The following is a 24,684-nucleotide window of genomic DNA, read 5'->3' as shown; positions in this document are numbered from 1 at the left end:
AAGTAAAATTTGCAGTTGGTTTTGTCACTTGCAAAGTTATTGAGTGTGAGTGATTAGTGCAAATGCCACTCCTCAAATCTGCAAGTAGAAAATAAGGTTCAAATGTAAACCTACGGAGTTGTGAAGTGATCAAATGGTAAACAACAAAGTGAAAAGGTTTAATACATAATTTATTTTGCAACTCCTCAAGTAATAATTGCAGTTGGGAATGCCACTTGTGGAGTTGCAGAGGAGGCATAAAACAATAAGGTGGGGCCAACGATCATTGAATCTTACTAGACACCGATATGGGACCATTTCATTGGCTCGAGAACCACCAAATGCTGATGTGGGTGATGGGAAAAGAAACAACGTAATGCGTTACTCCACAGTTCCAGGAGTAACAAAATGCAAAAGAAAATGCACATGCGGAACTGTGGAGATGCACAAGGTAATATTGGGCCCCTCGTCCAATCTCGGTCGTCCATTTTGCAGAGCAGATGGAGATTGACAATGATGTTTTAATCACCTGTTATGATTATTTCCACAGTGCATCTTAGCCACTCATTTGGACGCGAGGACCAAATCTAATGGCTAGCATTCAAAACCTGAATTGAATGTTTGAATTCAAATGGATAATCGGGGGTTTTTGTTGACTTGCAGGTTGACATTTAATTCTAACCTCATCGACGGTTCAAATATGATCTGATTTCACCCCAACCACTTCCAGCTGATGCAAGACGATTTTAATTACTCTATCCAGGCTTTTTTTATGCTTCTCAAGGTTGTCCATGCTCATTTATTACGCGCAGAAGACTTTCTTGTCCTAACAAAGAATTTGTAGATGCCATCCCAGTGACAGAGCCGCTTGAATTTTGAGGCCTCTTGCCTTCAACGATTGCAGAACACCTCCTTTTTGTCCTTCTCCACTAGAGAGGACCTATTCTAGCATGCAAGCAATCAAATCTTTGATCTGATTCAGGTACCTTCATTCTTGCTATAACCTAACCCTAGTTGGTTAGGGTTTCTGAATTCAATGCCCAATCTGAGTTATGGCTGCACTATAAAGGCAATTTTGTACTATATTTTCATGGTTCTCTCCCTATTTCTCTTATGGAAATCCATGTTTTTCTCTAACTATAAATTTTGCCTTGCCTTGAATTAATAAAGTTATCTATTTTTTGCCTCTTTCAATTTAAACATTTTGTGTAAACTATCTTACCTTTATGTTTGAATACATTTTTTTCTATTTCAGATTGTATGTTGTGTTAAACTACTTAATGTATCTTGCTTGTGAATGCTCTTAGCTCCTTGCAATGTCTCATTAAGCTCTAACTTTCGTATGTTCTTCAATGAACTGGTTAATGTGGGGAACTGTGTATGTCTTTGGGTAGGTTTATTGATGTGTTGTGTAATTATAGACAAATAGGATCAAATTTCTAATATTGGTGCATCACTTCTTTTACATTTCTAGTACTCTTTCTCCCCTTCTTTCCCTCTAAGTCATTAGGATAGGTTTAGAAGTAAACTTTATAAGTGTTGGGTTGGTTCAACACTGCACCTTGATTAGAAAGGAAGTTGGCCTTCTCCGGAGATTCAACCTCACATGTCAAGGTCCCACACTTGGAGGTTGTTTCCATGTTTCACAAGGTTGTCTGAGTTAATAGCTCAGGCAAGGGTGGAAACTTTTGTGACAACAATCCTCTGGGGTATAGAGACTACAATAAGATATCTTTGGGGTACAAATCTTCAGATTGTAGTGTCCCCATCCCTCTTGCTAACAATCCCCCTTAAAACTACATTTTGTAATTTGAAACCACGACATATAAATAGAATTTGCTTGACAACATTGAGTAGTTTTACATGATAGAATGTGGTTTTTTAAAATTTGATAGTGATTTCAATGTGAAGGTGAAATATTATTTTAGCCAAGGGCCTATTCTATAAGTCATCATTAGTTGACATCATACTAATATAAACATTTTAGTCTCCCAACCCTCCCCCTCTCTATTGAGTTTTGATTTTGACACTTGAATTTTATGGCCTGCATTGTTCTCAATCATATTATTTCTAGTTTTTGAGAACTTTTTTTAATTGGGGTCATTTTTTAATAATTTTGTAAGGGTGTAGATGACTCATAATTTTGGTCTCTATTTTTTGAAAAATTATAGTTTCTTAAGTTGTTTCTAAGTTGTTCTCATTTTGAGAACTTATGAGGCACAATTTGGGCTCATGTTGGCTTCTTTTTTGTGGGATTTTAAAATACATTATTTTATTTTTATGTAATTCATAGTTATAACGTTAGCTTGTTTCCATTCTATTTCAAAATTATAGTTTTATTAAATTAGTTTCTCAAGGAATTTCCATTCATTGATCAAGTCCATAATGCCCATTTGGTAGGAATTGCAAATGTATTGTAAAGTACCATAATCATATTATGTTAAGGTTTTCATGATTGTGCGATTTTTTAGGGAGGGTATATACACTTATTTTGTTGGGCCAGTCTCTTATTTAGTCTTTTGTGTAGTTGTTTTAAGAAGTTCATTACACTTAATAATGGGTTTTCAATTCATCATTCTATTATCACCCTAAAATAGGAAACTGCAAGTTTTGGCAAGATGTATCTTGGAACATATCAAGTAGCCTCATTCTATGGACTTATTCTTGGATTAGTTATTTATTGGTAGAAGCAAGTATTAGCTAATAAAGATGGTATTGTACTAGGATTGATTGGTTGAATACTGATATTGTGTGTAACATCTGACATATCAAGTGCCCTAACACTTTTTGGACTATAATATGTGAGGGCACTTGAGACGCATGGAAACCTAAATAAACATTCACTATTAAATAATCCTTGGAATGAATTGTATTGTACCCCTTGATGATTTTTATTACCTACCATATGGCGATGACATAACAGAGGATCATATTTATAATTAAAGTATTAAATTCTATGATGAAATAGAAACTTCACTTAATGATCATTCTCTACCTACATAGAATACTATTGGTCTTCAACTTTAACAACTTATAACATTGACACGGAGGGCTCATCTTCTTCATTTGTGAGTCAACATATTTAGATTAAGAGGACTCTTATATTCTAGCATTGATAGATACATCTTGTGTTCATACTCAATTATCTTAAATGGCCACATCAACATTGGATGGTTAATGTAGGTGGATGACATGCACAATGATTTCATCTTCATCTTATCTCACTTCTTCAAAGTTTAATGTTACTTTTGATGGGATTTCTAATGATTTAATGCAACATGACATCCATTATTTTTTAGAGGTAGTTAATTTGAACAAGTGCCTTATAAATCTTGATATTTGTTTTGTGAGACTCTTCTTGTTGATATGGAGGGAACTAGTGACGACATTCATCTCTTCTTTGATGACTCCTATGCAATTGCATCTCCTTATTTAGATTTTGTGAGTGCATATTCAAACCCTCCTATATTTTCTCAACCTATTCATGTTTTCATAATGAAAAATCTTCATAAGTTCACATATTTAAATTAGTTATCATTCATGTTGACACTTTTGGAAAGAGTATCAATCTTTCATTTTGTATATGGGTGCCTACCATGGCTACACATTTTTCAGGACCCATCTATCTATCTATCTATCTATCTATCATACCCACTTAAGCTACATTTAGGGGAGGTTGATGCATTATCTTATTTTTGCATTTTAATTTATTATTTTATTATACTATGCACCTATGATAAAATAATATTTCTTAGGTAGTTATCTTTTTAGATAGGTTGTATTTGCATTATATGCCATATTTTTCTTGTTTGGTGAAGATGTCATGCACACATGTGACTACACCTCCTTTATCCCACATTAGTTGTATATTCACATAGATCTTAGTGGTGCATCCTATATATGTGCATATCTTGCTTTGGTGTGAGAACTCGTCCAAATTCATTGTAATCTATCTTTTGATCAAAATATAATGTATTCTATCATATTGATCTTCTTTAGGATTTCCTTTAGCCCTTATTAATTTTGACAGACTACATTGTTTGGTCTAGTTCATAGACTAGGGTACATCACACACCTTACCATATGATGAAAAATGATGTGGAGATGCAAATTAATTTGAACCAAAATGATTTGAAACAACATTAGATTGATGAATTATTGACAAAAGTTAGATCAATTTGAACATTACAATTTTATATATATATATATATATATATATATATATATATATATATATATATATATATATATATATATATATATATCTCTGTGTGTGTGTGTGTGCGCACACACACACACATATTTATTTTCTTAGCAACTTGTCTGTTGCCTAATTCTATGTAATTGTTTTTGGTTTGATTAAATATAAAAAAATAACATATGTTAATAGAAACAAGTGAACGAAGTTATAATTATTTAATGTTGTACTCAAAATTAAATCATGGAGTTTCTATATTTGTATGTGTATATATACATGTATCACACACACACACACACACACACACACACACACACACACACACACACACACACACACACACACACACACACACACACACACATATATATATATGTTAGGCCCAATATGGAAAGCTAATGTACTGAGAGGGGAGGGGTGAATCAGTACTTCAAAACTTTTCTTCAACAATAACTTTACTGTTATGCATAAACCGAATAGTGCAGTAACATAATATAAAGCTAAAACAAATAGATAACAATCATACATGATTCACTCCATAACACATATATTTTGGTTACGCGGAAACTCTTGGTTAGAGAGAAAAACTGCGGTGGGGATGGCACCCACAACTTCACTACTGCAATAATAAAAGTTGCTCGGTTAGAGCTACATGTTTAGCTCTTTCTGATAGATTACCCTGTTAGGAGTATCAAGATCAGTTAGATCTACCTTGCTAAAGGATTTTACAACACTTAATCTAAATGTTGCACTTGGTTAGAGGCTTTACAATGTATAAACTTGATTAGAGTCCTTTACCCTGTTAAAGGTTTCTCTTACAACTTCAAAATATTACAATAAAATCATTACAAATATCTGCAACTTTACATCTGAAATGTTATAGCAGATTCTATGTGCTCAGAATAAGATTACCTTGCTTATAGCATACCTCGGTAACCCATATAGTAATTCGGTAAACCCTTATGTTTACTCTATTCTTTGATTGTTCTCTGGAATCCTTCTCGGTGACCTTTGTGTCTCTGTAACAGTCATAACACTTAGTGCTTTCACATGTCTTGCTTCATATATTTCTCTATCTTCCTTTCTGTCATGCTACATGTATATATATGATCTTAATCCATGTTGTATAAATAGATCTCTTATGTCGGTGATCCATTCATTGCTTCGATCTTACAAATATGTTTTATCGAATGAATAACCATGCAAAATATTTCATTGGTTAGATGACCTCAAAATCATACACAATCTTTAAGTACAATTTCCAATGTGATAACGGTTCTATGTGCCTCGATCTTGTAACACGTTTTCATATGTATGTCCAGGTTCAATGAATCTGGTAACACATTTCACTCGGTGTGTCGTCTTTGCTGCTCGGTAGACATGAAATGATACTCGGTAGACAGCTCGATGTATACTACGCTCTGAGACTACTTTCTTCTATAACCGATTAGACTATGCATACGGACTGAATATTCCGATAGCGATAACCGACTAGAGTATATAGAATAACTTTGAACATAAAACTAATGGCAACTTGATAAGTAGTAACTATATATATATATATATATATATATATATATATATATATATATCTGTGTGTGTGTACATGTATATATACACATACAAATATAGAAAATCCATGATTTAATTTTAAGTACAACATTAAATAATTATAACTTCGTTTACTTGTTTCTATTAACATATGTTATTTTTTTATATTTAATCAAAGCAAAAACAATTACATAGAATTAGGCAACAAACAAGTTGCTAAGAAAATAAATGAAATTAGAAAACTACCAACAACCATCTACAACCCAAAACCAATGTTGAGTAAGAAGAAAAGAACTCCAAAACAACCATACACATGAGAAACCTTTTCCATTTTTTCTTCTCAATACATTGATGATCATTTTCATAGTAAGCAATCAGCTAAAATTATTAATGACAATACTTTAATATTATCATTTATAAAACCCTGAAAGCTATACTATAATTTAATAATATAAATTTTACATAAACACCACTTAATTTAAAAAACAAAAATTATGATTCTAACTAGAAGACTATTCAGCCCCTAGAATACAGTAATTAATTTATCTTAATTTATGATATATAGATAACTTATGTATTAGTACTCCTAAATTGAATAGAAAACATTTTGGTGTGCATATTTAAAAAATAAAATAAAAATTAACCATCATCAAAGGTGATACTCAGTGTAACCAGCTTTAAATGCTACGAGTACAGGCAACTAATACTCACTAAAAATTCCGAAACAGATTTTGAGTACCGAGGTTTTGGAAGTTGTCCTTTCTGCTCATAACGTTCCGTTTAAGCCAAACCTGTTGATATGCCACATGCCATTACTAGCGTATAGCACGTCTCTGAATACGGCTAAATCAAGATGCACGGCAAGCCTTCGAAAGCGCCTGCACAAACTATTTGCAGGAGATGAATCTTGAAAGAAGAAATGTGGGTATTATGGATTTGTAGAGCAGGTAAACTAACTGGGTAATATGGATTTGTAAAGCAGGTCAATCTAAGAAGAGTATTAACAACAAATTTGGTGATTCAGAGGATGGCTAGCGGAGAATGGGAAAAGCAAGCTGCACTGCAAACACCCAAAAGATGGCCTGTTGCAGAGCAACGATTCACAGCCAAAAAACCCAAATCTTTTTCCTTCCAAATTTCAAATCCACTCCCCGTCAAATCTGATAATTTAAAATCCTCCCTTTTGGATTCATTAGAACATTATGTGGTAACTCAATCTTCTTATAAAAAGAAGAGAGATGATCAGTTCAAATTCATTGAGTCACAGTTGATCATAGCAAATAAAGAAACAAAAAAATTGATTGCAGAGAAAAGACAGCTTGCAAATGAATTGCACACGGCTGCTCAAGAATTGGAACGTAGTAAACGAGTATTTGATCAATTGAAAGAAGAGAAGGATAAGATAGCTGATGAGCTTCAAACCACCAAGCCGGAGATTGAGAAATGCAAGCAAAAAACTGAACAGAGTATGAAGGATTTGAACACAATGAAAGATGAGATGAAATATTTGGGTGAAGAGAAAGGTTGGATACTAAAAGAGAGAGATCAAATAGCCGACAGCTTGCAAAAATCGGAGCAGATGGTTGAATATTACAGACACAAGGGTACCCAGTTGAGGGAAACGCAGACAAAGTTTGAGAAGTTCAAAGCTGTGTTGAAATTTGCTATTGAAGAGAAGAATCGAATGTCAGAGGAGAAGGACAAAATATCAGATGAATTAAAGAAGGCCCGTGAGCATTCTCCAAAAGATTCTGATACAGATGATGATGCTTTTAATTGCCTTATTTGCATGGAACCATGGACTGAATCTCATTCTGGAGAGCATAATATCTGGTATGTTGGCATCACCTAATCATGTAATCTTATTTTGAAATTTTTCAATGTGAAAACATTCAAATGGTTTCTTCACATTTCCCTCACCTCCTTAATAAACTTGTTGCCATCCTCTGTTGTGGTTACCACTAGTTATATGAACGTTTTTCCCCTCACATCGGTCTTCCCAATGGCATTAAGAAGTTATGAAACTTTCAGTCTTTGAAATAGCTTAATTTTGTAGCAGACTCTTTTAAAGGTACAACATCGGGCCATTCTTTCATGGACAAATAAATTATTCTTGATTTGAGCTTTCTCTCAATCTAATTTGTGCGTTCTTTAAGCACACAGTGTAACAGATGCCTTCCAACCCCTCTATACACTACAGCCCTTTCTGATTTCAAAATTCTATATCTTCATTTGCAGTCTCATTTTATGCAATGCTTTTCTCTCTGTACGCATGTGTAAAAGAGAGCTATCAGAGGATCCAATGACAAGCATACCATGTCGATGCCAAGTTAGGATAATTCTGTTCTGAACAGCTTTAGTTTACAATGTTTAAGTAGCCTTAAACGCCCATTCCTAATACTCCTTTGTTAAGCTAGATTGGTATACAATTCCTCCATCTCAGCCCTATTCTTAGTACTTATACATAGATGTTTTTCTAGTAGATGTACAACAAGTCTCCATTATGATTTCTGTAAACTCCTCTTGCCCCTGTTTTCTTGGATTTCTCCTTTCAATCCAATCAAGTTTAACTTTAGGACTACCCTTTCTGGTTGCTCCCATTTGAGATATTTTTAATGGATGAGTTTCAGATCTATATTAGGCTTTGAGTTTAGTATTCAATTCTTACTAGTTCTTATGCATAAGTTATGAAAATTCTAAACTTTCTCTTTTCTTTTGGATGGCTCCTGCAAAGTAACTTATTTCCCTCAAGTCAACTGTCAGATTGTCTCCGCCCAATCTTTAGCATCTTCCTCATTATGAAACTATCCAATGTTTAGCATCCGTTTTAAGTGGCATATTACTATCAGTTATTGGCAAGTGATTTATATTATATCCTCAAGTATTTCCTATTATATTCTCTCATGCAAGTAATTTCATTATAAGTGATATAAGAGATTTGATTTGGGCAAAAGTGTGGAAGAAACCATAATTTTAAAGATTTGCCTATATCTTGCAAACCATTGTGAATTTTTTATAATTGTTTTCTGAAGTTGGAGAATCATTCAAGCAAATTATATTCCAAGTTTTAGCTTTTTCTGATCAACATTGAGTGATATATCTTGAGATTAGGGGATTTCATAAATTCATTTTACAACATGCAATTTGTTGGATTTGTTTTATCGTCTTATATTTTTGGAAAGCTTCCAAAAATTAATTGTGGATCTGTTCTTTGCATTTTTGGATTTGGGGCTGACCTCAATTTGAAATTATATGGTCAAAGTTTGATCAAGGCTCGAGAGTAAAGATCCACTTCTCCAATGAGTGTCAGCATGATAGGACTGCAAACTAGAGGTTGAGGCAAGAATTCCTACACACCAGGGAAACCTCCTAATAAAGAGGTTATAGATTCTAAAATAGTACTAGGTGCAATTTATGATATGGTGTTTCCTTCATTAGATGACAAAGTGCACCATTTGGAAGAGGACATGCACAATATGCAGTCTAAAATTAAAGGAGAAAAGGAGAAATGCACCATATAGACGAGCGTATGCACATCATGTATTCTGAAACCAAAGGAGAAATGCGCCATCTAGAAGAGATACACTCAAAATGTAGTCTGAAATGAAAAGAGAAATGGTTGGCATCAATGTGTTATTGTCATCTCTCTAAGATTCTTTTAAGAATTTGTTTATCTCACAACCAACTTGTAACCCTTTGAGAGCAAATCGCTAGGACAAATCAATCTTGATCCAAATGATGTGTAACCTCAACCCATGGCTAGCACTCATTCCGGACCTCAAAACTTGTTAGTAAAAGTGGACATATCAAAGTTCGATGGAAAGGATCTAGTAACTTGGATTAAACAAATGGAGATTTTTTCTTCATTTTTTTATATCCATTATGTCCCGTGTGGACAAAAGGTTACAATTAAATATTTGGAACTTGAGTAATTTATTTGGTACATATGGTTGTGTGCTAAAAAAATGGAAGAAAACTCTTAATGTTGCCTAGTTAGTTTTTACAAAGGAATTTTATATGCACTATAGCAATAATGTACCAAAGAATTACTTAAGCTAGTCAGCCAAACCATGACAAACAAGATCAGTCAAGGATTACATTCAACAATTCCAAAACCTACACTTGCAATTAGAGTTTATTAGGAATGGGAACTTGAATGAATTGTTTCTTGGCAAGCGAAAGAATCAAATCCAACACGAGGTATGCATGTTTAATCCATTTACTATAATAAATTATTTTAATATGGCATGTAGGGCAGATAAAAGGGTTCATAAAAATAACAGAGAGGAGCTCTCTAGCATAACCATTATGTGGTGGACTCCTCAACAAATTGAAGATGGCAAAAGGATTATGTTATAACTAAGATAGCAAATATAGTCAAGGATATAAATGTGTTGAAAAAAATAAATGTTCTACAAAGGGTGCTAGCAATGAAGAAGATACAAATAAATTACTAGAGGATTTTGATTATCCAAATAAAGAATTAGAAGAGATGCAACCAACAATTTTCTTGTTATGTATTTTCCAATTAGTGCTCGAAAAAACCTCAAGATGGTGGGTTTCTTGAAAAAAAGAGGACAACGATAATGATAGACTCAAGAAACACTCACAACTTTATCAATAGTAAGTTGGCTGCTCATTTAAACTGTTTTATTTATCTAGCTCCAAAATTGTAGGTCATGATTTTGGATGCGATACAATTAGTTTTTCAAGGAGATGTCTAGTATAAAAATTTCTATGGGAGAATATTGGCTAGATGTCCTTATGTTTGCTATTCCCATGGCAGAGTAGATATTTTTTAGTGAGTCCAATGACTTAGTACCTTGGAAACAATTGAGATGAAATTTTAAAATTTGTTCGTGTTTTTTTCATTCAAAGGGTCGGAAATTTTAACTAAGAGGGTTGTGTGAAAAGTCTCCATAGAAGGTAAACTCTCACCAAATGTAAACGATTCTTAAAAAAGGTGTGGAATGGTTTGCAGTCCAATTGTTTTCATTCAAAGCACAATAGTCAATGATTCTTACATTGCCATATCTATAAGAAATTGTAGATGGGCACTCAATAGTTCGGGCATATGCCAAAAGTATTGCCTCCCAAAAGAGATCAGAATCATGTCATTCAACTAGTGCCATGGAACCAATTGCCCGACATTAGGGTTTGTAGGTATTCATATGTACAAAACAGAAAGATTGAGAAGATTATATAAGAGCTACTAGAGGTAGGCAATATTGAACATAGTCGGAATGCTTATTCCTCTCAAATGGTAATGGTGCGGAAGAAAGATGATACTTGATGGATGTATTTAGATTATAGAGATCTCAACAAGTACATCATCAAAGATAAGTTTCCAATCCCAATAACTGTTGATTTGTTAGATGAGCTACATGATGATGTTTATTTTACCAAACTAGATCTTCATGGTTATTATCATCAATTAAGAATTACACATGAGAATACACATAAGACAAACTTTAGAACCCGTGAGGGACAATATGAAATCGCAGTGATGCCCTTTGGCCTTACAAATATACCATCTATATTTCTGAATTTGAGGAACTCCATTTTAAGGCTATTTTTGTGGAAATTTCTTTTGGTATTTTTTTATATTACATCTTAATATATAGCAAAATTTGGGAGGAACAGTCGGTGCATTAGAATTTTCTTTAAGACTCGCTTAAACAAATTTAGATTTATACTAAGCCATACAAGTTTGTTTTTGGAGTTAAAGAGGTGAGGTACCTATGTCATATTGTTTCACATGAGGGCATCAAGATAGACCCTCACAAGATCAAGGCCATTGTAGAATGGAAAGTGTCTAGAACCCTTAGAACCTATGAGGTTTCTTAGGGCTTACAAGTTGCTAACGTTGATTTGTTAAAACTTACAGTAGCATAGCATCACAAACAACTTTATAGGATTACTCCTAGTGAAATGAGGCAATTGTCAAAGCATTGGAAAAGCTAAAGGAAGCCATGTGCATTACTCTAGTTCTAGCTACCTAATTTTTTTTTTTGAACCTTCATTGTGAAATGTGATGCTTCAAGTTATGGCATAAGATTTTCTCTAATGGAAGAGGGAAGATCCCTTGCATTTGAGAGTCACCAACTCGAAGGAAATGAGGCTATCCTTCATGCATTGAAATAATGAGACCATATTTAGTGGTAAGACACTTTAAGGTGAAGAGAGACCGTGATAGTCATAAATACTTCTAGAATAGAGGTTGTCATCTAAAGAAAAATAAAAAGAGCCCCAAAGATGTCGGGAAATGACTTTGAAATCATATACAAGAAAGGAAAGGAAAATGTTGTGGTTTATGCTTTTTCTAAGAGGGATGAATTCACAAAGTCACTATTGTGTTCCATTTTCATGTTGTAGGCAAATTCGATGAATGAAGCATGAGAAGAATGAGAGAAAACATATACACAAAATCTCTTACAAAAGTTCCTAGATCCAAGTCTTTCAAACAAGTTTGTGTGGGTAGGAGATGCTTTATGGTATAAGGGTAGGTTGTACTTGTGTAAGAACTCAACCCTTAAAGTTTTAGTAGAGATTCTTGCTTCTCTAGTAGGCAGGCATCTAGGCTTTTGAAGATAGTATATAATCAAATAAGATTTCTTTTGCAATGGGTCCAAAGGGGATGTATAAAAATGTGGTAGAATGTATGCTATGCTAGAGAACAAGGAGGAGTCAATTGATACAATGTGTCTTTTACAATCTTTATCTAGTCCAAGCCAAAGTTGGGAGGATTTGCCCATGGAGTTCATCATGGTTCATTCAAGTTTGAAGAAAAAAATATCATCATGATTGTGTGGATAGGCTCAATTGTGTATATTCTTTTGCTTTTTCACATCCATTTTTAGCAAGTACTATAGCAACAGATTTTATGAACACCATTGAGAATTTGCATGGAACCCAAAAATCATAGTAAGTGATTGTGAATCTAGATTTACTATTAATTTTGGACAGGTTTATTATCTTGTTTGGGTGCTCAACTCACTTGTATGTCCCCAATTAGATGGTTAAATTGAGGTGGCTTTTGTCACAAAAGTTTGCACCCTTGCTAAGCTAACAACTCAACAACCTCATGAAACATCGAAACAACCCCGAAGTGTAGGACCTTGCGCAATGGGGTTGAAACTCCGTAGAAGGCTGGCTTCCTTCTCAATCCAAGTGTAGGTGTTGAACCAACTCAACACTCCAAATTCTACTTCTAAATCTATCCTAATGGCTTGTAGAGGAAAAGAGAAGAAAGAAATGTTGAAATGGAAGGAGGTGATGCACCAAGATAAGATGTCCCTCTCCCCACCCTGAAATGACACAAAGAACCAATAGAAATACCTTGGAGATGCACAAACTTCAATTGCATGAAGGACCCCAAACGATGTGTAAGGAGGTTAGAGTTTGTTGAATGTCAAAGGGGAGAAGGTTTCCCACAAGTCACACTCAAAAACAAGTTAACATAGCATATACATGAGTGAAAGCCATAAAACATACACTTATAATGAAGGTAAGGAAACATACACAACATGTATAAGTTGTAGAGAGGCAAGAATGATGATTTCAATTTGTTCTTAGGCCAATGGCCAAACTTACAGTTGCAGAAATCCAAGAAAAAATACAAATCTTCAAGAGAAGTGAAAGAGCAAAGAGTAGCTCAAGCCAACAGGGAGAGAACCCTTTACAATGAGGCTTAATAGCCTATATATAGCAAATTGGTCGCAGAGGAGAGACCAATGGTCAAGGAGAGGAAGCCTTGACCCTAGCGTGCACAAAGGAATGTCAGTCAGGGAAGGCAGGGAGATGCACAAACCTGACATAGTGTGTATGCAGGCAACTTGGCCATACCCTAACAAGGCAAACCCAAGAAGAAAAGTACTTCTAGAAGGTGGATTGTCTGACATGTTAAAGTTAGAGCATGCAATTTTGACATGAAGGCCATCAAGTAACCATAAATAAGCATGGCCCTAGACTCCACTTGATGGCAACCTTGCAAAAACATTAAATGCACCCCTGTAGCTCCATGAATGAAAGTAGACAAGTTGCAGGGGTTGGCGGAGCATTAAGAGTCTTGAGTGTTGATCACGTCATCTGGAAGTGTCACAAGTCATCGGAAGTCAGACGTCGAGTCCTGCCACAAGGGGAGAGGAGTCTTAGAACCTTGGGGTTCCAAGATTTTGAGGTCATGAGGAAAAGGCTTGGAACTTGGGGGTTCTGGGATTCTGGGGTCATGAAGGAAAAGGCTCGGAACCTGGGGGTTCCGGGATTCTAGGGTCATGAGGAAAAGGCTTGGAACCTGGGGGTTCCGAGATTCCGGGGTCATGAGGAAAAAGCTTGGAACCTGGGGGTTCCGAGATTCCGGGGTCATGAGGAAAAAGCTTGGAACTTGGGGGTTCCAGGATTCTGGGGTCATAAGGAAAAGGCTTGGAACCTGGGGGTTCCGAGATTCCGGGGTCATGAAGGAAAAGCCTTGGAACCTAGGGGTTCCGGGAAGACAACACTTAACATTTCATGATTCCATTGGTTTTGTCCTTGATCAACTGGGGCAGCGCTGGTCCATGGAACATATCTCTGATCAGTTCTCACTGATGGACCAAGGGTGTCATAAAATGACAACAATGGTCAATAAGTGTTTGGAGAGTTATCTCTATTATTCTCCTTAAGAAAAACAAGAGAGTTGGGTGTAATAGATGCCACTAAAAGAATGGTGGTATGATGTTTCTTTTCACACTTAATCTAAAATATCTTTATTATCTGCACTATATGGGTACCCATCCATTAATCATCACTTCTTTGAGGGTACAAACAATAGCAGTAGGTACTTTCTAGTGAAAGGGAGAACTTGGCAACGCATAGAACAAAATGAAGCAACAAGCTGATCAACATCGTAATAAAAGAAATGTTGAAGTAGGAGTATGGGATTTAAATAGAAGATTAGTAATGTAGCAAACAAACTAGAGTTACCTTAGTCAATAAATATACATCTCATCTTCCGTGTTTCCTACTTCAAGGTGGTCATTGAACAAAAATTTCAACCTAGATAGAGCTACTAGAGCTTGACTAGGAGAGAAAAATCAGTTTAGAACTTCAGGGAATTATTGAAACATAGACTAAGAGGTTATGGACATGGATGATTATAGAGTATCTAATCAAAGTGGAAGAACATGGCAAGTGAAAATGTGACATGGGAGGATGAAGTGTTCATGTAGAAGCATTCCTAGATCACCAACATCGATTTTAAGGAGAGGGGCATGCTATGCCCTTAACCTATAGTGTTAATTGGTATATGTGTGGCCGACTTGTGGTTATCATAACCTTTAATTAACTCATATGATAATTTATATAGCTTTATATGGTAGTAGGGTCGGGTTTGGTAGCCTCCATGGCATAAAGTAGGGTATTCATAGGATGTGATGGTTAGTATATTACCATCATATTGCAAATTCGTTTTTTATTGAAAACTTTTGGAGGTTGCCCACTCAATGTGGCTTATTATTAATAATTTATTATTAAGGATTGGCAAGTAATTTCTATTAAATTATCAAGCATTTCCTATTATTTTCTCTCTTGTGCAAACAATTTCATTACAATATCTCTAGAGTGATAGAGTCCATAATGGTTTGAAAAGACTCAAAAGTCTTATTCCAAAGTCTAAATTTTGTCTTTGCTTCAAGCCAATATAAAAAATTCCTATTAGTCTTAGAGAAATGGTTAGAAATGGTCCAAAAACCTTTGTGAGAAAACTTAAGGGTATGAACCCCAGGAACTTTGGCTAAAAGTCTATCCTAGAAAGTGGTCAAGAGACCACCAAAGAGATTGTTGGTTCATAGAAATTACATTGTGAAAGTCATTATCATTCTATATCAACCATGACTTGGTAGCCTTCCATACGTTTTTTACCATAAAAGTGCCTTGAATTTGACTAGTTTCCTTCATAACAATAATAGGACTGAAAACTTCATTATGTCTAGGCTTTGCAACCAAGGGAAATGGTAGTAGAAGTACAATGATGAAACAAAATGTCCCAAGCTTCATTTCCATCAAGGAATTCTAAACATCAATGAGAAAAACCCCCTCAAAAACCATAGGGAAGGGAGAAAAATTTCTAGGCAACATGGTGAAAACCTTTTCCATTGTCAGAAGAAGCCCATAGGAAATTCCTTTTATTCATTTCTCTAACCATTATGATTCTAGAACATCCATAGTACTTTTAGAGGCATACTTGATCATATGTTACAAGAGCCTGGACATGGTGCCTTTACTCAACCCCCTACCGAAGGAACTAACATTATAAAGAGGTAATTGTATTTTTAACTTTGGCAAGAGGAAACACTTGAAGTAAGTTGGCAAAGCTGTATGATGAATTGGAGTAGTATTGCTAGAGTGTCATGCCCCACCTATCAATAGTCTCTCACAGGAAGAAAACATAAATAAATAAATCAAGAGACACTGTTAATCAGAAAATCGCCTCATTTATGAGACTTTGTGATTTTCTGGAGTCAACGTATCAGCCAGTAGTTATCTTCACAAAGCAGAAATGAAGGCAAAGATTTCATTCTATCAATGGCCAAAATTCTTAAATTACATTGATGCATAGACTTATCTAAAATAATAATGCAGTGAATAGATTTAGACACATATGAAGGTTTGTGTTTATGTTAATACGTACCATTAAGCAATCAAAGAGGTTTGATTACAACAAATAGTTATTAGGTAAGGCACAGGATAACTTATAAGGAGCAGTGATTGCAATTGACTAAGTGATCACAGTATGTAGGCTTAAATACCAGAGGCAACGATAAGTAATTAAGGCTCTCATAATTGCAGCAATTAAGTAAACTAATGGCTAATGGAAATAATAAGACATCAATTAAGTGAAAGGGTGCAATTAACAAAGGAATTGTGTCTGTTGTTGAAGGGACAACCACTTAATTAGTTGTAAAGAGTCACCACCTTTGCAAAGATGGTGACCACTGGGAGAGACATGACCTCCCATTCATATTAACAGGATATATATGCAGCACTTAGGCCACTGAGAAAGGCATGGAAGGATAATGATTCTGGATTAGCAGATCATATTCTCTGCAGACCATACTTGTTTACAGGCAGATTATTATTGTGACAACAGATTGGTATGACGCATCTCACTTATTGCTAAGTGTCTATTTGCAATTGTATGATATATAATATTAAGAATAAAGAACAAATATCTATAACATAAGACACTATATTTATAGATGCATATTAGGGAATTCAGATCAGGTTTGTATTAAATATCAAAGGAGTTACATTCTGGTCTTGTGATAACAGACTGGTACACTGTGCTGACTTATGCAAAAATGCTTTCTTATTATCATGTTTCATTAAGTATATTAGTTTGTCTGATTTATAACAGAAATAGGATCATAAGATAATCAGTGATATAAATCAGAATGTCTAAATTCTTTATAGATTAATATGTTCATAGTACAACACGATATCAATGTATTCATAGCCTAAGTACTTAACAAATTCTATTTCTTCCCAAGGAGAGGCGTGGTGTTGTTAGGGAGAGGCAGAGTAAATCCATCCCAAAAATAGATGAGCCCCAAGGGTGAATGGACTGATGATCCTGAAATCTGGGCTGCATTATGAGCCCCAAGGGTGAATGGACTGATGTTCCTGAAATATGGGCTGCATTACGGAGGTGATGTCATCACGCCCTAGACAAGTAAATCCCCATCCAGGGTTGAGAATTAGGAGGGATTAAGATTAGAGCTTGAATAAGGACAATATCAGTTGTACCATGAGCAACCATAGTTATTTAATATGTAATTAGTATAGCATAATAAGTAGTAATGTATGTTGCTCTTTAGGAATTGGCAGCCTCTTAATAGGGGACATTACATAGAGTGGATGGCACTTTTTTGTGCCATCGTACAATTTTCTTTCTATATCTACCAGTTAAGTCATACCAAATGATGTTAGTGACCCTTCCATAGAACAGAAAGATGCCCAAATATCAGCTGTCAAGTAGAGTTCAAGTGAAATCCATATCGTTATTAATCTGAATCTGTCTTCCAATCTTAGTACTAAGAAAGAGTACTTGAGACTCTTATGGAATTTACATGTTTTACTCAGTCTTTCTTCTTGTTGGAGAAATGGGCCACAGTAGATCCATCACAAATAGTCTAGCAAAAAACCTTGGTCATGAAAGGGCTGGTAGCTCAATGGTTTAGCACCCCAGCATGCACATGGTAGGTCCTAGCTAGTCCATGGAAAATAACATGGTATCAAAACCATATTAGGAGCCCTAAGTACCAAAGTATGGCTTAAGAGGGGGTGTTGGAGGAATGAGCCATGCTGGAACCATGATAAGGAGCCTACCAAAAATCCCTAGTCACAAAGATGTTTAGTAGCTTAGTGGAGAGCATTCCATCATGCAGATGCAAGGTCCTAGGTTCGAGTCCTAGCTGATTGATGGAAACTGACACTTCTGATGATACTTTTAAGAAAAAAAATTTCAAGCCCTGAAATATGTAGATATTCTCCATTACTAACGCTTTACCTTGTAGAATATTTAGCAATAGGTATAGACATTCTATCATTTCATCTAACTTATTCATAGCAACCATGGGAGGATGGATTCAAAGATCATAGATCTCTGCTTTCTTTTTTTAAATCAAGAAATTATTGTTTTGATAGGCCTACTACATAGCCTGTCGAGTCCTCTGCTCCTCTCTTTACACATATTTGCCAAAAACCCTTTCATTTCCTATGTTAAAAAAACATAACAAGCATCTCGAATGGATTATATTTTGCAATTTTATATGTATCTTAATTAGCATTCTACAAATGAATTTTAAATTCAATATTCTTTTACCCTGTTATTCAAGGGTTTTTATATGCAGTGACATAAAGCTTGCAAAATAGTACCATAATGTAATGAATGTTATAGACAAGTATTTTCTGTATGTATCATTGTGTAATTTCAAAACTAACTTATTAAAGCAATAAGGAAATATGAAAGAGGAAGCCTGTCTCTTTCCTCTATGTGACCGTCCATTTTTATACCAATTCAAGTTTGGAAGCAGGGTCACAGGAAGATATATAACTTTCATAATTGTGGAGTTGCAGCTCCCTTGCTTGTGGGCACTTTTTTGGCAGGTCATGCATTATGAAATGGATTAAGCAACATTGCGATGGGAATTCGTCCAAGGTAAGATTCCTTCAGCCTGCACTGTAAAAATTATTTGCTTTGGAAATCAGTTAGAATGGTATTGTTTTCTATTAAATCACTAATTTCATTTTGTTGCAATTTTATACAGTGCCCAACATGCCAGAAAAAAGCAACACTAAAAGACCTAAGAAATCACTATGTGCAGCATATCTCCATTGGAAACGGAAAGAATCAATAGAGAGAATATTCTTAATAGCATGTCTTAGCAGAAGGATATGTATTATGGCTTATACTTTATCCATGGAAGTAAGATATCTATGAAAACATACTTGACAGATAAATGGATATATAAGTGTTAATCAGGATCTTATCATGCGCATAAGTTACAAACTAGCACTGCAGTGTTCTAGTTGGGGAGTAGTTGGGGAGTAGATTATCAGTTGTTATGCTATGAATTTTAAATACTAAGAATACAATATGTTGAGGACCTATTAATTTGGATTCCTCCTCGCAATGAAGGGTCTTTGGGGAATATCCAACCTTGACCAAAAGGGCCACCAAAGAGCACCATTCATTGAGTTGGTGTGTGGTGCTTCTGAATTTTCTGATATTGATGTCATGCATTGCCCCTTGTTTCCGAATTTCAAATGCAATGGTGAAAATAATATGTTTCCACCCTTCAATTATTTTCCTTTTTTAATATTATAATCACTAATACAACTGCTGTTATATACAGAAGTTTGAGACTATTTGATGAAGCTCAGTGTAACAAGTTCCACAATTAGAACAGGACTATCCTTGGTTTTCAGGTTTACAATTTAATAAAACCTGTTTAGAGGGTGCCCTAAAGTAGATTTGTATATTTTCCATGATTGTAATGCTGGTGTGATTGGATACAATTCATAACCATCTCAGCATTTTCAATGTGTATATGCACTGACTAAGTGACTTGCATATGTTGCTACAAGGGTTGATAAGAAAAGTTTGTTTAGTGTATGGCTGGACGTATTCTAAGAAATATGGTTTTCTTGTTACCTGAAAATGTAACTTAATTCTTTCTTAAGAGTCCTGCAACAATAACTTTTATAACATTCACCATGAAGTTAAAGAGTACCTAACATTTTGGAATAGTCATGTACTTACTGAGGCATTCAATGTGCTATTTCAGTTACTTCCATAGTTGCAAGAAAGCATGGATGGAACAGGGTGCGCTTGCACCCAAGTTTAGTGGTAGGAAGTCCAGCTGACACACCAGGAAACCCTAAAATCGTAATAAAAAGAGCCTAAAATATCTGCTTTCAGCTTATTCATACATATTCATGAAAGCTATCACCCACACATTTGTCAATGCCTGAGAGAGAGAAGTATAGCAAAGCATAGATGCATGTAAAAGAGTAAAACGGTTGACACTCATAGTCAGCTTGAGGTATGTAAATTCACAGTTTCACCCATGTTTAAAGATTTAAATTTTTGATCAAGCTTGTTTCAAATAAGATATAGCAACAGTACAAGATTCATAGAAATTCTATTCAAAATCATGTCGAAAATATAATTCACAATCAGGTGCTAAGGAAAAAGAAAGAAAGAAAGATAGTGAGCTAGGATGATAAGTGATCTTGAATATTACGTCAGAAGGTTATTATTAGTGTTAGTGGACACTGAATTTATGTATTCAAATGTCACAATTTTCTTTATGTTGGGTGAGTGTTGTATACTCCTCATGTTTCATAGTTGGGATATTTTAGATTTTTTGGATGTTACTTTATGCTTTAAAGAATTAAATGTCCATGTTTATCTTTTGCATTATTCTTGTAATATGTAAAAGTGCCTTTGTGTGTCTATTTAATTTGTACATGCTTAATGGTGAAGCAAGATCATTATTACATTGGAGAATGGTTGAATTTTTTTGCAATGTTGAAGAATCTTATTGTGCTAGATTTTTTATTTGAAAAGGGTTTTCTAAGTGACAATGTTGCATATTCTTTTAGGTTTATTGGGTTTATTTCTCCTTGTACTTGAATCAAATTACATTAGTTACTTTATATAAAATTCAACTTTGATGTATGTTTGTTCATCATTTCACGGTCATTTGTGAATTAGTATATCCAATTTTCTCGTAGTGCTCAACCTTAATTACCACAAACAACTTATAAATTCAAACATCAAATCAAATTCACTTAAATATCCCAATGATGCAACAAATAAAATATGTAAATCAACACACATTCACACAATGAACACGAAATATACATGGAAATCCAAGATGGGAAAACCATGGTGAAAATAATTGCTTGGGTCTACTACCCAAATCCATCCTCACAAATAATGGATCAATTACATAGATTGGGTAGACACCAACCTTGAAGACACCAATCTCCTTAATGTTTTGGGAGCACCAACCCACTAGAGACCCAATATCATAAGCCTAGGTTTGAGCACCAACCTAGAATATAGGACCTCTATCTCAACAATATGAATGATATAGTTTTAGGACCTTCAACTTACAACTTGTCTCTGATCAAATTAGCTTCCACAAACTCTCCTCTTTTGCTTATGTTATTCTGATAATCACACACACAAATTAAATAATCTCCTTTTGATTCATTCTTCAAATCACATGATATGAATTTGTATCCTTAGAAGTACATTACATCATCAAGAACACTCAAGGAATGAATCTAGGACACTCATATATATGATTCATCACTATAATTATAAACTATAGTGTCATAAAATTGTGACCCCTACAATTTTAACCACATTTGGGGTCCTCGCCTTAGCGACGACATCTCCTTCCTTAACCAAGACCTATTTCTGCATTTCTAACCCTTCTCCCTTTCTCCTTTATGTCTTGTATTTTCTCTAGACTTTGTCTGGGTCGCAAAATAGGGCAGGACAGGGGCGTGGCACCCCTATCTCCCCTAGAACATTGGTGTGGCACCCCTGTCCCCACCTCCTAGGGTGGTCTTATTTGTGGGTTACCCGATCTCCTATGCATTTCTTGTCTTCGGGGTTTGTTATTCCTCTTTGTCGACCTTTGGTGGTTGAAATCAACCCTTGAGGCATGTATAAAAGGAATTCAATACACTCATTCAAGGATAGATGGATAGTGCATAGACGGACAATAGAGGATAATAGATAGAGAGCATAAGGAGAAGATACAAGATTTCAAGGTCATCATCAAACATCCAAGTCTTCTTCATTCATCCATGGGAGCAACATTACAACATTCATTTGCAAGCATCTGTGTGTGTTAGGTTTTTTGTCATGTTACATGCCATTTCATACAACATTTGTGGTTACATTCAAGAATCAATGCAATCATCATCAACAAGTTGTAGATCTACAAAGTATACATCTTCATTGTTTACATTCAAGCATTTGCAATTACTTTCTTTCTAGGTTGATTCCTCAACCGGGGTTTGACTGAGACAAACCCCTATCCACAACCCCCCTTTCTTCTCTTTTCTGTGTGTAGGTTGCAGATGCGCAGTTGTAATTGCAGGTTTGGCCTTCATTTGCAGAGACGGGAGAACCCTTTTCGTTTCACGGATTTTGTGGCGAACCATGTACATTCCTACCACAGTCTCGATGACTTTTCTCCAAATTTGCAGGGCAGTTCCGCGTCGATTTAATTAGCTCAGATCTGAAGTTACAACGCGATCCCGAACTGGTAGCACCTCATTTCACTCATTTCCTCTCTCTTTTCCACATAGTCAACAAGTCAACTTTCTCATTTACAAAAGAGGGTAAATCACACTTCAACCACTTGCAATCCACTTAGTATTCAGATCCTTGTCTCTCTTGGATTTGGATCTAGTGGATTCAACCCCTCTTTTGAATGTAAGGTTCCTCTCGAGTGAAAATCATCCTAGTGGCTTCCTTTCTCTCTCTTAGGTGGGGAGTCACTAAGATCCAATTTTCCACTTTACATTTTGGTGAACCCGTCGTCTTATACATTAATTCTAATTTCTCATTATTAAATCTGATTAATTGCAATTTGAATTTCAATTTTTTTTCATTTTCAAGTTTGATCTATTTGCAAATTTTAGAGGTTAATTGCATAAAAACCCTAATTTTTCATTTTGAGAAAATTAAGCTTGTGAGGTGTGAAGTTTGCATTGCTTGTTTCAGATCTGATTTCTATTTCAAAATTGCAATTCAAATTTGTTTCTTTATTCTGAAAATTCAATGGTTAAATCATAAAACCCTAATTTTTAATATCTTTTCATTTTCGACCTTTGATTGCAATTTTGATTGATCTAGACATCTTCAAATCGGCTGTGTTTTTGGATTCCGCATTAGAATCATAATCTCTACCATCCTTGAAAATTTCAAAAAAAGTTGGTCAGACCGTGTGCGTTCTCGCCACGGTCCTCGGCTTTTTTCTCGAAATTTCGGGAGACAGAATTGATTGTATTTTTCTGCTCAAATCCAGAAAATCAACATACTTTATTATTTTTAACACTCTCTAAGGTCAAACACAAATTCAAAATTCATTAAATTCACATCTTAAAATTAATTTTCATAAAAAGGTCCTAATTTTAGATCTGCTTTTCCAGCAAATTCAGATTTCCCTTAAGAGACTTTTAATGGCAATTAATAAATTGGATTTACTTGCTCTTCCGCGTATGATTACATTGTTTTTTGCATATATTTACTACAATCATGTGTCGGATAAGAGTTTCTTTCATTTCCTGTTGCTTCTCTGTATTCACAACACTTGGCCATATTGTGTTGTTAGCATTTCCAAATTATTTTCTTTTCAATTTGATCTCAAAGCTTTCATGTATCACTTATGTTGCATTATGGCGATGTTGTTAACAAAATGCATTTCCTGTGTTAATCATCTTAAAGCTTTTGTAGATACTAAACCTAGAGATCCTAACCTTTGTACCTCTCCTAGGGTATCTTGTGTGAAAGAAATCAGATCTAATGCTTTACCCAATGATCTTTCTACAAGAGAGAAAGCAAAGCATTGGAAAATAATATGGATCCATCTTCTTCTTCTACACATACCCTTGAGCAAGGGGGGCAATATGACAACATCAACATTCTTACATCTTTAGATCCTCCTTATTCTCCTAAGACCTATCTTCAACATCAAAGTCTATGTAGGGAGGATGATGTCATGCATTTTATTCATGACCTTTCTCTTTGCATAGAAATCACTAAAAATGAGCTTTTAGATGGTGAAGATATTCTTCCCTAATCTTCCCAAAAGGATAAGCTTGATAAAGGCAAAGAGATTCTCATTCCACATGATACTCCTCCTTCATCTACAAATCCTTTTCTACCTCCTCACACATCATATTTCAAATAAATTCATGATCTTGTTCCTCCATCTAGTCAATTGCAACATTCTTATAGTCGTGGCTTTCATATTATTACAAAACAAGGTTTTAAAAGACAAGGAATTGGGAAATTTGAGCATGGAATTCGTGTCCCTATAAACCCTCCTCCACAAACTACTACAAGAGGCCTAGGAAGTGGTACCCCTCTTTCTATGGACGAATTCCTTAGACTTCAAAACTTTCAAGATTACCTTCAAAAACAACAAATCAAGAGAGCCTGCGAGAATGCTTCATCTTCAAAGCATCATTTTTGTTCATTTCATCAAACTCATGACCATAATGCTGATGGGTGCCCTGATTTTCAAAAATCTATTCAAGATGGCATAGATAGTGGCAAAATTATAATTATGGATAACGAAACACCTTCTTCTAACAAACCATCTTCTTCATGGGAAGATGATATTTACCATCCTAAAAGATTAGCTGCAAGAATCTATTGGAGGTTG

The 24,684-nt window shown here is 35.0% G+C and overlaps 1 protein-coding gene across 3 annotated transcripts; it reads left to right on the top strand.

The window, feature by feature from the left end:
* Positions 1 to 6,436: 6,436 nt before the first annotated feature.
* Positions 6,437 to 19,570, top strand: LOC131040326 (uncharacterized). 3 transcript variants are annotated; one of them, XM_057973225.2, is made up of 4 exons: positions 6,440 to 6,675; positions 6,753 to 7,561; positions 18,842 to 18,923; positions 19,033 to 19,570. In XM_057973225.2, the coding sequence occupies exons 2-4, from the start codon at positions 6,756 to 6,758 to the stop codon at positions 19,120 to 19,122; spliced, it is 978 nt and encodes a 325-aa protein (XP_057829208.2). In that variant the 5' UTR covers positions 6,440 to 6,675; positions 6,753 to 6,755; the 3' UTR covers positions 19,123 to 19,570. The 3 variants fall into 3 exon arrangements, with proteins under 3 accessions (XP_057829209.1, XP_057829208.2, XP_057829207.2); XM_057973226.2 differs by having other exon boundaries at positions 6,437 to 7,561; positions 18,799 to 18,923; XM_057973224.2 differs by having other exon boundaries at positions 6,440 to 7,561.
* Positions 19,571 to 24,684: the final 5,114 nt, after the last annotated feature.

Source organism: Cryptomeria japonica, chromosome 4, assembly GCF_030272615.1.
Source record: "Cryptomeria japonica chromosome 4, Sugi_1.0, whole genome shotgun sequence".
NCBI classification, from domain to species: Eukaryota; Viridiplantae; Streptophyta; class Pinopsida; order Cupressales; family Cupressaceae; genus Cryptomeria; species Cryptomeria japonica.
Note: the sequence above shows the minus strand (reverse complement) of the source record. Positions and strands in the feature narration are given on the sequence as shown.

Excerpts from the sequence above, each read along its gene's own strand:
- LOC131040326 (XM_057973225.2), top strand. The coding sequence starts at position 6,756 with ATGGCTAGCGGAGAATGGGAAAAGCAAGCTGCACTGCAAACACCCAAA. Across the intron at positions 7,562-18,841 it reads TCTGGAGAGCATAATATCTG|CTCCCTTGCTTGTGGGCACT; the intron begins GTATGTTGGCAT and ends GTGGAGTTGCAG. Across the intron at positions 18,924-19,032 it reads GCGATGGGAATTCGTCCAAG|TGCCCAACATGCCAGAAAAA; the intron begins GTAAGATTCCTT and ends AATTTTATACAG.